Raw genomic sequence first — 12336 nt, 5'->3', positions numbered from 1 at the left:
TCGTACCATCCGGATCTCTTGCGGACACTAGTTTTGCAGGGTTGCTCGAAGTTCTCATAACATTCCCAACCTACTGTACCCTTCCAGATTGTTACACCTTCCGAATGTTAGGTTTGCCATAGAGTGCAGCGAGTTCGTGGTTCATTCTTCGCCGCCACACAACAGTTCTCCTGCACACTGTCAAACACGATGCTACGCTCAGCCGATGCTCGAACACTTGGAGTGCTTAAAATGTCCTCCTCGAGCATAGTTCAGGTCTCGTGCTTGTTGAGAATAACTGGTCTTATCAGCGTTTTGCACATGGTACATTTGGTGCGAGGATGAATCTTGTTCGAACACAGGTTCTTATGAAGCTCATAGTAGGCTCGACTTCCACTGATGATGCGTCTTCGTATTTCAAGGCGAATGTTGCTGTCTGCCGTTGATAAGAATCCAAGATAGACGAACTCTTCCACCATCTCGAAAGTGTCCCCTTCTATCGCAACACTGCTACTCAAAAGCTTTCCCAGTCGTTCGATGGTTTCACCTGCCAGTATGTACTTCGGTTTCGATGCGTTCATTGTGAGTCTGACCGTTACTGTTTCACGTTACAGCAGGCATGAGAGTCCATCTCCTTGTCGCAGTTCCCGACGAGATTCAAACAAACTAGACAGATCGCCTGAAATCCAACCCTTACCTTCCTTATCGGTCAGACTAAGGCCTGAGTGACCTCTGCTGTACATAGGAGTCGTCTCCATTCTGCTCGGTCCATGGCTGCGTGTCTCCAGTTCCGCACTCTGCGAGGGTCCGCAAATCATCCTCCACTCGATCGACCCACCTAGCTTGCTGCGCACCACGTTTTGTTGTACCGGTCGTATGGCTCTCGAGAACCATTTTAGTCGGGTAGCTATCCGACATGACCCGCCCACCGCAGCCTCCCGATTTTCGCGGTGTGGACGATGGTTGGTTCTCTTAGGAGCTGGTTCATTCGCCTTCTCCAAGTCCCGTCTTCCATCTGCACTCCGCCGTAGATGGTATGCTTCACAATCCGTTTGAAAACTCCAAGGGTGCGTTGATCCTCTGCACGTGGGGTCCATGTTTCATGCCCATAGAGGACTACCGGTTTAATCAGCGTTTTGTAGATAGTTAACTTCGTGTTACGGCGAACTTTATTCGATCGTAGAGTTCTGCGGAGTCCAAAGTAAGCACGATTTCCTGCCACAATGCGCCTCTTAATTTCTCTGCTGGTGTCGTTGTCGGCGGTCACCAGTGAGCCCAAGTACACGAATTATTCAACCGCCTCGATTTCATCACCGTCGATAGAAATTCGGGGTGGCAGGCACGGTGATTCCTCCCTTTTAGTCTGATGTACGTTTCCGCCATTGTCTCAAATTTACGAGCCATAATATCAATATCATCAGAGAAACCAAGCAGCTGAACGGACTTCGTGAAAATCGTTCCACTTGTGTTTATCCCCGCTCTCCTAATTACACCCTCTAAAGCAATGTTGAACAGTAAGCACGAAAGGCCATCACCTTGCCGTAACCCCCTGCGAGATTTGAAGGGATTCGAGAGTGTCCCTGACACTCGAACTACGCACATAACTCGATCCATCATTGCCATGATCAATCTACGGGAATCCGTATTCGTGCATAATCTGCCATAGCTGTTCTCGATCGACTGTATCATACACCGATTTGAAATCGATGAAAGTGTGATGTGTGGGTACGTTGTATTCACGGTATTTCTGCAACACCTGGTGGATGGCGAACATCTGATCTGATTGTAGTGCGTTCACCCATAAATCCAGCCTGGTATTGCCCCACGAATTCTTCTGCAATCGGTGATAGTCGGCGGCATAAAATTTAAGAGAGTACTTTGTAGGCAGTGCTCAGTAGTGTGATCGCGCGATAGTTCCCGCAATCCAATTTGTCACACTTTTTATAGATGGGACACATGATACTTTCCATCCATTCCTCCGGTAATACTTCCTCCTCCCAAATCTTGGTAATGACCAAGTGTAGTGCTCTCACCAGTGCTTCTCCACCGTATTTTAGAAGCTCGCTAGGTAGTTGATCTGCTCCAGCGGCTTTGTTGTTTTTCAACCGGCTAACCTCCTCCTCAATCTCTTGGAGGTCAGGGCCCAGAAGTCTTTCGTCCTGTGCACATACTCCTAGATCTGTTACCACGCCACCTTCCGTACTTGCAACGTCGCCATTGAGGTGCTCATCGTAATGCTGCCGCCACCTCTCGACCACCTCACGCTCGCTCGTGAAAATATTCCCGTGATTATCTCGGCACATGTCGGCTTATGGCACAAAGCCTCTGCGCGAGCGGTTCAGCTTCTCGTAGAACTTTCGTGTGTCCTTAGCGTGGTACAGCTCTTCCATCGCTTCGCGATCTCGTTCTTCCTGCTGGCGCTTCTTCATCCGGAAGACTGAGTTCTGCCTGTTCCGCGGCTGTTTGTAACGTGCCTCATTCGCTCTCGTATGGTGTTGCAGCATTCTCGCCCATGCTGCATTCTTCTCGTTTTTCAACTGTCACATTCGCCGTCGTACCAGTCGTTTCTGTGATTCGGAGTCGCGAAGCTTAGTGCTGTAGCCGAGGAACTATCTATGGCGGATCGGATATCCCTCCAGCCATCTTCAAGTGTAGCTGGGCCAAGCTGCTCTTCCGTTGGTAGGGCCACTGCTAACTGCTGCGCGTAGTCTTGAGCCACTTCTACGTTATGCAGCTGCTCGATGTTGAGCCACAGCATACGACTTCGACGCGTGGTAATGACTGTCGAAAGTTTTAAGCGCATGCATTCGGCGACTTAGTAGTGATCGGAGGCTGTAAAGTTTACGTATCGCTGGCCGTTATTATTCGATACGGCGTGCAGGCTGTTTCGCCCGATTACCGGTCTGTACATTTCCTCCCTTCCTACCTGCGCGTTCATGTTGCCGACAACGATTTTCACGTCACGCGGCGAGCAACCATCGTACGTTTGCTCTAGCTGCGCGTAGAACGCTTCTTTCTCGTCATCAGGTTTCCCTTCGTGTGGGCAGTGGACGTTGATAATGCTGTAGTTGAAGAAACGGCCCTTAACTCTCAACATGCACATCCTTGCGTTGATCGGCTGCCACCCGATCACATAGCATCTTGCCCAACGCTATAAATCCTGTTCCCAGTTCATTGGTGGTACCGTAGCTTTGGTAGAAGATAGAAGTCCGATGCCCGCTTTTCCACACTTTCTGTCCAGTCCAACAAAGCTCCTGCAACGCCACGATGTCGAAGTTGCGGGGATGTAGTTCGTCGTATCTGTATCATGTCACATCCTGCGAAACCTGGTGACTTGCAATTCCATGTTCCAAGTTTCCAATCGTAGTCCTTATTTCGTCGCTTGAACTTTTGTCCCATTCGACCTTTTGTCCTTCGACCTTTTGTCATAGATTCCACGTGATACCCTCGTGATACAAACCTGTAACGCCTCCAAAACCCGTCGATAATCCTTTAAAACTCTCTGTAATGCTTTCGAAAACCCCCTCAGAATCCCGACCCCCCCCCCCCCCTCCTTGGCATATCATGGTACCCTGCTGTAAATCCTTGGGACTCACTGAAACGCCTCTGCAACTTCCCTTTGCTCTCCCTCATAAACACCCTCTGGCCGCCGTTGCAATAGTAACCGTTATTTTAAAAATTTCTCATGCACAATATGGGTTCTGAGTAGCTTTCCCTCTTTTTATGCAGGGCATAAAAAGGTGCATAAATTAAAAACACATAAAAATAACAAAATAACATGCACAAAAAGTGGTTTAATGTAATTAGAAATTCTTCAAGGAATGCCTTCAAAGGTATCTCCTGGAGTTCTTCCAGGTATCTCTCAGGGCTTTAGGAGTTCTTCAGAAATTCTCCAGGATTACCTCAGAAATTTATTGTGGGATTTCTGTAAAAAAATAATTCTACCAGTACTGTGTCTACAATTTCTACACAGATTTTTAAAACTTTCCAAATTTCTCCAGTAAGCCCTCCGAAAATTCCTGAAGAAATTTTTCCGTGGAATTACTTAGAGATTTCTTCCGCATGTTTCTAATGACATTTTTGGAGGAATAAAGGAAGTATTTCAGAGAGTATACATGCATGGAAATGAAAAAAAAAAAAACAAAAATACATATTATTTTTTTTATCATGAACATATATTTTATTTATCTATATATATAAAAATGAGTTTGACGTTCCTTTGAGGCAACAAAACTCACGAACGCCTGAACCGATCAGCATGACCCTTGCACGTTTCGATTCGTATTCATGGTGACTGTGTTTATATGTAAAAAAAAGTAACGAAAATCAACTAAAAAGTAAGAAAATTGATGAAGTATTGATTTTTCATGAGCTAGAAAGGAAATCAACACGATCGAAATGAAACCAATCTAGAGTGGGGTGATATTTTGGGCTCAACGGTTGTCGAACCACCACAAGACGGCAAGACAAAGTTTGCCGGGACAGCTAGTTTCATATAATTCTCTTCTATATTGCTAATTTAGAGAAAACTTTCCGTTTTACGGTAGAACAAAAAGCTACCGCAGCTGTCAGACTACTGATTTTCACTGAGGTATCATCGATCTACCCTAGCAAGCCCTAGCGATGCCTTGGATAGCCTTGGATACGACGCCGATGATCATTGTTTGTTGTTGGTTTTCAGTTCAATTCACCTTGCAAGCATGCTTTGATTTGGCCTTCAGTTTCAATGATAGGAAGATTTTCAAGCCTGCGGTAGGACTTCAGCTGCGCTAGAATTCGGCGGCTGCCGCAGAGTGGAAATTTTTCTAAAAATCCGCAATATGTGGCACTCATACTTTGAGTTGAAAAATGGTTTTAGATCTCAAGAGCTGGTGAGTAACTCGTAGTAACCTCGACTGGTTAGGTGTACTTTCCATACCGTTCCCTACAGCCTAAATCTCAATATTTCTCTCGATCCACTCGATGTACTTAGTAACATCGGTAAACACTGCCGGATCTCCCTTCGTTCCGCAAAGGCTACCCTTCCCGAAGCTAGAAATGCCGTACAGAATGTTGCACATGGCCATTGAACGACTCCTGAGGATCAGCAGTCCGCCGGAATCTGCCGCGCACACATCACGATCCCTACGGACTTCCGTACAGAGCTGCGTATCCCGAAGTTCCGTTCCAATCGTTTCCATGCAGCTTTTCCTATCCACGATGCTCAACTGGGTTTTGAATTTCTCGTGCATTACGGTACCGGATTCCGAGATTCCCCAACCGACGGATTTGACGCCCCATGCTCCGGTAATGTTTCGAGTTTGATCAGATTCTTCAACGGGCAAACAGACAGGAGAAACATTTACGCTGTACTCGACATCCCTGTCGAGCCGAATCAACGCAATGTCATCGTGCTGGGCCTTACTTTGTGGGCTGTATCCGTCGTGAACGATGATTTTTTCGATGCCCACGGTTACGGGAGGTTCCTCGCACTGTTCGAACTCACAATCCAGAGCTGTATTGAGGTCGTGCTCACCCAGACGAACACCGACTCTGCAGGAGAAGAACTTGGGCAATGAGCAGAATCTGAAGGAGAGGTAAAACCAGAACTTACGCTTCCCAATCGTGACCGGATCTTGGCTGGACACAGTGTGCCGCGGTTAGTACGTATCTCGAATTAATCAACGTGCCTCCGCAGTGGTATCCTGTCTCGTTGCTTGTATTTTGCCGATATTCAACTATGGCGGTCCAAGGAAACTCACTTAAGAAAGCTCGTTGACCACCTAATAGTAAATCAGTTTCCCAAAGCCGCAACGTGGTGGCTTCGGAAGTTTCTCTATTGGACAGCAGACCTGAAATACAAAGAAATTATTAGGGAAATGGAAGCTCAGGTAAAACATTATCTCCTGGCTTCCCATTAGAAATGCCACCCCGGCGAAGGCTGAAGCTTGAGCCTAGCTATTTAGCACTGTAGTTGGAGGAAATGCCAATGCAGAACCCGTAGCATCCGGGAAGGTAAGCCCGGTTCCCTGGGTTAATTGGTTGGTGTCAGGCCCTGCGAGCCAGCCATAAAAAGACAAGCACCGAAAAATTGACAAGAGAAGAATGCGAACCGATACCAATGGTGACGACCATAGCGACGAATAGGGACGTGCGATTGGAAGCTCGGTACGTGGAACTGCAGATCACTCAACTTCATCGGGAGCACCCGCATTCTCGCCGATATACTGAAGGGCCGCGGGTTCGAAATCGTAACGCTGCAGGAGGTGTGTTGGACACGATCTAAGGTGCGAACGTTTAGAGAACATCTTTCCCGGGAAGCTTACCAGACTGATAAGAGCAACAATGGACGGTGTACAAAACTGCGTAAGGGTTTCGGGTGAACTATCCAGTTCATTCGAATCTCGACGGGCATGACGACAAGATGATGGACTTTCCTGCCTACTATTCAACATCGCCCTGGAAGGTTTTATACGACGAGCCGGGCTCAACAGCCGGGGTACGATCATCACGACATCCGTGCAATTTGTCTGTTTTGCGGATGACATGGATATTATTGCTAGAATATTTGGAACGGTGGCAGAACTGTACAGTGTACATCCGCTTGAAACCCGGCGGCATGTAGGAGAACGGTGTGTAGCAGAGGAGGATGAACCACGAGCTCGCTGCACTCTACGGTGAACTCAACATCCTGAAAGTGGCTAAAGCTGGACGGATACGGTATGAAGGGTTGTAAGAATGCAAAGGTGGTGTTTGCTAACTATCCGCTTGGTACAAGAAGGCGTGGAGCGCAGAGAGCACGATAGGCGGACCAGGTGGAGCGTGATCTGGCGAAGGTTGGGCGTGACCGAGATTGGAGAGCTGCAGCTACTAATCGAATATTATGGCAGCAAATTGTTGATTCAGTGTTATTATGAATTTGATGTTGAACTAAATAGATGAGATTAGGGAAATTTTCAGAAGAAATTTCATAGCTGAAAGGATTTTTAAAGATTTACTGAAGAAATTATTGGATATCCAGTTAGCCTAGTGGTTATAAGGCTAAGGATCGCCAATCCGGAGATGGTGGGTTCGATTCCCGATTCAAGTCGGTGAAATTTTCTTGACTCCCTGAGCAGAGTGTATCATTGTTCTTGCCTCACAATATACAAATTCATGCAATGGCAGGCAAAGAAAGCCCTTCGATTAATAACTGTGGAAGTGCTCAAGGAATACTAAGTTGAACCGAGGCAGGCCAAGTCCCAGTTAGGACGTAGAGCCATAAAGAAGAGGAAGAAGAAGAAAAAAAGAACGTGTCTAAATAATTCCCAAACAAGTTTTACTAGAAATTACCAATGAATTGGTCGAAGGAATTCCCTATTGATATGTGTTGGGTAAAATATCCTAGGATGAAATAATAAAGGATTCACCAAATATCTTAAGGAATGAAAAATACCAAGAATAATTTCCAAAAACAATTGCCATAGGAATTCCCAAAGAAGTTGCGGTATGAATTTCCCTCGGAATTGTCAAAAAAAGGATTGGGGGTCAAAAACCCCAATTTAATCGTAACGTACTTAATGGATGCTCCCTAAGGAACTCTCAAATAAATTTCCGAAGCAATTCCTAAAAAAATCTCAAAGGGACCAAAGGTATTTAAAAAAAAATGCTTAAAGAATTTTTGAAAAAGTTGTCGAAAATTGCCGATCTAACCACCAAACAAATTGCCGAATAAATCCCCAAAAAACTGCTTAAAGTATATCCATTTTTTTCAAGGAATTTTTCAAAACAATACTGAATGAAATAATGAAAGAAATACTGGAGTCATTCTCAAAGAGATTTTTGAAAAAAAAAAGAAATCAAAGTAAAAACTAAAAGAATTATCCAAGAAATTATCCACGAAATTATCAAATGAAGCTCTCCAAGAATTTCCTTACAAAATCTTGGAGGCTCGAAGACATTGTCGAATGAATTAACAAAGGGATTGCCGAAATAATATCTAAAGAAAGTAAATCCCATGAAAATCTCCGAAAAAGGTAAAAAAAAGTAACAGAACAAATGCGAATGATTTTCAAAAAAAAAACCTCAAAACTTCTAAAAATATTATAAAAAACTAAGAAATTTCCAAGAAATTTGCCGAAAGAATTCTTGAAAGGGTTTCCAATTAATTGGTCAAAAGATGCTTCAAACCTTTTCCTAATTTTCCTAAGAAATTTCCAGATATGGAGCAAGATATGGACCAGGCCGTTAGGCCGAATGCCGTTAGACCAAAATGGTCGTTAGGCCGAAAGGGTCCCTCAGAATTTTCACCTGGGAATCCTTCATGAGTTCTACCTGTGGGTACTCAAAGAGTCACATCTGGGATTTCTCCAGAGGTTCCATTAGCGATGGTTTCAGGAGTTTTACTTGGAAGATCTCAAGGTTTCATCTGGAGATTTTATCTCAAATTCCTTATAGAGTTCCACCTGGGCCTTCTCCAGATTGTGCCACCTGAAAATCTCCCAGAAGTTCCTTCGAGATTATTCTTCCAGGAGAAATCTTGTAATACCTCCTTTAGGAATATTCTTCAGAAGCTCTTTCTGTAGTATTTATCTTTTCGAACAGTTTTGGAGAGTTTCTTCTGAAAAGCTGCTCCAAAAGCTACTTTTGGATCATTCTTAGCTTCGGAGTCATTGCTTTATGAGTTTCTTTAGAGAGTACTCATTCTGGAGTTGTTCTAGATTTTTTTTTTATTTTGCAGAAGTTCTTTTTCTTCTTTCTTTTTTATGGCGCGACGTTCGCCTGCCTTCTCTTCAACTCAGTGTTCTTCGAGCACTTCCACAGTTATTAATTGAAAGGCTTTCTTTGTCTGCCATTGCATGAATATGTACATTGTGTGGCAAGTACAATGATACACTATGCCCAGGAAGTCAAGAAAATTTTCCCGACTGGAACGGGAATCGAACCCGCTGCCTCCGGATTGGCGATCCATCCTTAACCACTAGGGTAACTGGTGACCCACAGAAGTATTTCTTTTGAACTGTTTTCCCCCGGACCTGCCCTGGAAAGTACCGGAGAAGTTTTCAATAAAAATCTGAATGAATTTGCGGACAAATTGCTGGAATACTGTCCACAGAAACAGAGAGCATATCTCAAAGAGTGTCGGGAGAGACTTTCTTAAACATTACCTGCATGATTTCCAAGACAAGTACATAAGAAATTTCCAATGTGATACACACAAAATACCCGAGAAATTTTCAACAAAATTTCTGATATTATTCTTAAAGGATTTTCCAAACGAATTCGAATCAAAATCGCCAAAGATATTTTTAGAAAAATTTTTAGAAAAAATTTCTTGAGATAATCTCCAAAAAGATTAGTTATAAGGATTTTATGAAAAGTTTACCATGGGAATTACAGAAAGAATAGTCTTAGGAACACAAACAAGTTTTCCATGCAATTAACAATGAAATGATCGAAACAATTTTCAAAAGGCATACTACAAAAATCCCGAACAAAATATTAAATTTATTTCCAACAAAATTATTGAAAAAAAATGCAAAAAAATACCCAAAGAAATTGTCATAAGATTTCTACGACGAATTGTCGGATGGGTTAACCGAATATCTCAAAAAATTAACAAAGACATTTTGGAACAAAAGGAATTCTCAAAGGAATTGCCGTATGAATTTCGCTTGCGAATAAACAGAACAATTTCGAATAAATTTTTGAAGAAATTTGCAAAAGGCATTTCTAAAAAAATAACAAAGAAATTTTTAAAGCAATTGCCAAGGGAATTCTTGATGGAGTTTCAAATCAATACGCGTAAAAAAATACTCAAAAATTGCAGAGAAAATTTTCAAAAAAAATCCGTAGGAATTCGTGCTTGAATTACCAGAAAAAAAATATATGCTACTTCTGAAAGTTTTTTTCTGAAGAACAGCAGCTGTTCTTCTTCTTGGGGTTACGTTCCCACTGGGACTACACCTGCTACACAGCTTAGTAGTCAATGAAAACTTTCACAGTTAGACTGAGAGCTCCCTCTGTCAATGATCATTTTGCATGTTTAGATGGTGTGGCAGGCACGAAGATTCTCTACAAATGGTTATGGGAGTCAAAGAAATTTCTATTACGACAAGTGACAAACTAGCACAATTGTGCTGTTGAGCGGTAACAGTTTTGCATACTTTTCATCTGTTTAGACTTTGTTTTATGTGATATAAACTGTTTCAATATTTCAGCCAATACTTATACTTGTATGTTTGCCAACAAACTTTTGTTTACATTTTAACCACAACAAGTTAAACAACAAAAGGACGAAAACCGTAAAACATAAAAAAGTTAACTGTCACATATTGTTTATTTCCGATTTATCTAGGTGGTCAAAGCTAGAAATGGATAGATAAAAAGTAGTTCTCTCAAATGAGAAAAAATAGTTTTTGAATTGTTGAAAAATCTAAGATTTCTGGAGAGCCAAAATTGAGCTATTCGTATATAGATTTCACTTTTTGCGCTCCGTCCCGCAAGGGTTGACGAATCGCCGAAGGAATTCTCGAACGTGCACAACGCCATCGTGGCGCGAAAAATCCTAGCATCTTAGGATGGTTAAATCGCTGTAATGATTGGAATTTCAAATGACAATATTTCAATCAATGATTCATCCTTCTTCCACACATAGACTGCTCTTTCAAGTAATATTGTTGTCCACATTTAACTTCTATGAATAACATTACTTTCTGTCATTTATGGACATCCTGTCATTCAATAAGGTTTTTTTTGGTTCCATTATTTTTATCGGAATTTCAGTTGTCGTTTTTCTGTCAAATTTTGATCACTTTTTCGTGTCTTCAAATTTGTCTTTTGTGTATTTAACCTTTGTATGTGCACAGGACAAAAGACTTCCGGCTCCTGACCTCCAAGAGATTGAGGAGCAGGTTGGCCGGTTGAAAAACAACAAAGCCGCTGGAACAGATCAACTACCAAGCGAGCTTCTAAAATACGGAGGAGAAGCACTGGTGAGAGCACTACACTGGGTCATTACCAAGATTTGGGAGGAGGAAGTATTACCGGAGGAATGGATGGAAGGTATCGTGTGTCCCATCTACAAAAAGGGCGACAAGTTGGATTGCGGAAACTACCGCGCGATCACACTACTGAGCGCTGCCTACAAGATACTCTCTCAAATTTTATGCCGCCGTCTATCACCGATTGCAAGAGAGTTCGTGGGGCAATATCAGGCTGGATTTATGGGTGAACGCGCTACAACGGACCAGATGTTCGCCATCCGCCAGGTGTTGCAGAAATGCCGCGAATACAACGTGCCCACACATCACTTGTTCATCGATTTCAAATCGGCGTATGATACAATCGATCGAGAACAGCTTTGGCAGATTATGCACGAATACGGATTCCCGGATAAACTGATACGATTGATCAAGGTGACGATGGATCGAGTGATGTGCGTACACACTAAACGCTTTCAGCAATATTTTGCTGAATTTTGCCGAGCTGAAGGGTCCAGCAAAATTTTTTGCTGAACTTTCAGCAAAGTTTGCTGAATTTCAGCAAAATGTTACTGGTGAACAGCAGAGTTAACTGAACAAATCAGCAAAATTTTGCTGAATTTCAGCAAAATTTTTGCTGAAGCCTTCAGCTCGGCAAAATTCAGCAAAATTTTGCTGAAACCCTCAATCGGTTTTTGGTGTGTAGTTCGAGTATCAGGGGCACTCTCAAGTCCCTTCGAATCTCGCAGAGGTGATGGTCTTTCGTGCTTGCTGTTCAACATACAACATGCTTTAGAGGGTGTAATAAGGTGAGCGGGGATAAACACGAGTGGAACGATTTTCACGAAGTCCGTTCAGCTGCTTGGTTTCGCCGATAATATTGATATTATTGCTCGTAAATTTGAGACGATGGTGGAAACGTACATCCGACTAAAGAGTGAAGTCAGGCGAATCGGATTAGTCATTAATGTGTCGAAGACAAAGTACATGATGGCAAAGGGCTCCATGGAGGAATCACCGTGCCCGCCACCCCAAATTTATATCGACGGTGATGAAATCGAGGCGGTTGAAGAATTCGTGTACTTGGGCTCACTGGTGACCGCCGACAACGACACCAGCAGAGAAATTCAGAGGCGCATTGTGGCAGGAAATTATGCCTACTTTGGACTCCGTTCGTCGTAACACGAAGTTAACCATCTACAAAACGTTGTTTAGACCGGTCATCCTCTATGGGCACGAAACATGGACCCTACGTGCAGAGGACCAACGCGCCCTTGGAGTTTTCGAATGGAAGGTGTTGCGTACCATCTACGGCGGAGTGCAGATGGAAGACGGGACTTGGAGAAGGCGAATGAACCACGAGCTGCATCAGCTGCTGGGAGAACCAACCATCGTCCATACCGCAAAAATCGGGAGG

The 12336-nt window shown here is 43.4% G+C and overlaps 1 protein-coding gene across 1 annotated transcript; it reads right to left on the bottom strand.

The window, feature by feature from the left end:
- Nucleotides 1–4782: 4782 nt before the first annotated feature.
- LOC134290313 (CLIP domain-containing serine protease B4-like) lies at nucleotides 4783–6093 on the bottom strand. The gene is made up of 3 exons (XM_062857422.1): nucleotides 6072–6093; nucleotides 5573–5810; nucleotides 4783–5511 (listed from the first exon to the last, which is right to left on the bottom strand). The coding sequence occupies exons 1-3, from the start codon at nucleotides 6091–6093 to the stop codon at nucleotides 4911–4913; spliced, it is 861 nt and encodes a 286-aa protein (XP_062713406.1). The 3' UTR covers nucleotides 4783–4910.
- Between the last annotated feature and the right edge of the window lie 6243 nt (nucleotides 6094–12336).

The sequence above is a fragment of the Aedes albopictus genome, chromosome 3, assembly GCF_035046485.1.
Source record: "Aedes albopictus strain Foshan chromosome 3, AalbF5, whole genome shotgun sequence".
NCBI lineage: Eukaryota > Metazoa > Arthropoda > Insecta > Diptera > Culicidae > Aedes > Aedes albopictus.
Note: the sequence above shows the minus strand (reverse complement) of the source record. Positions and strands in the feature narration are given on the sequence as shown.

Coding starts and splice junctions, on each gene's coding strand:
- LOC134290313 (XM_062857422.1), bottom strand. CDS start 6,093: ATGGTCGTCACCATTGGTATCG. Junction 5,811..6,071: donor GGTCGTCACCATTGGTATCG/GTTCGCATTCTT, acceptor TTTGTATTTCAG/GTCTGCTGTCCAATAGAGAA. Junction 5,512..5,572: donor TCCGGTCACGATTGGGAAGC/GTAAGTTCTGGT, acceptor CTTCTCCTGCAG/AGTCGGTGTTCGTCTGGGTG.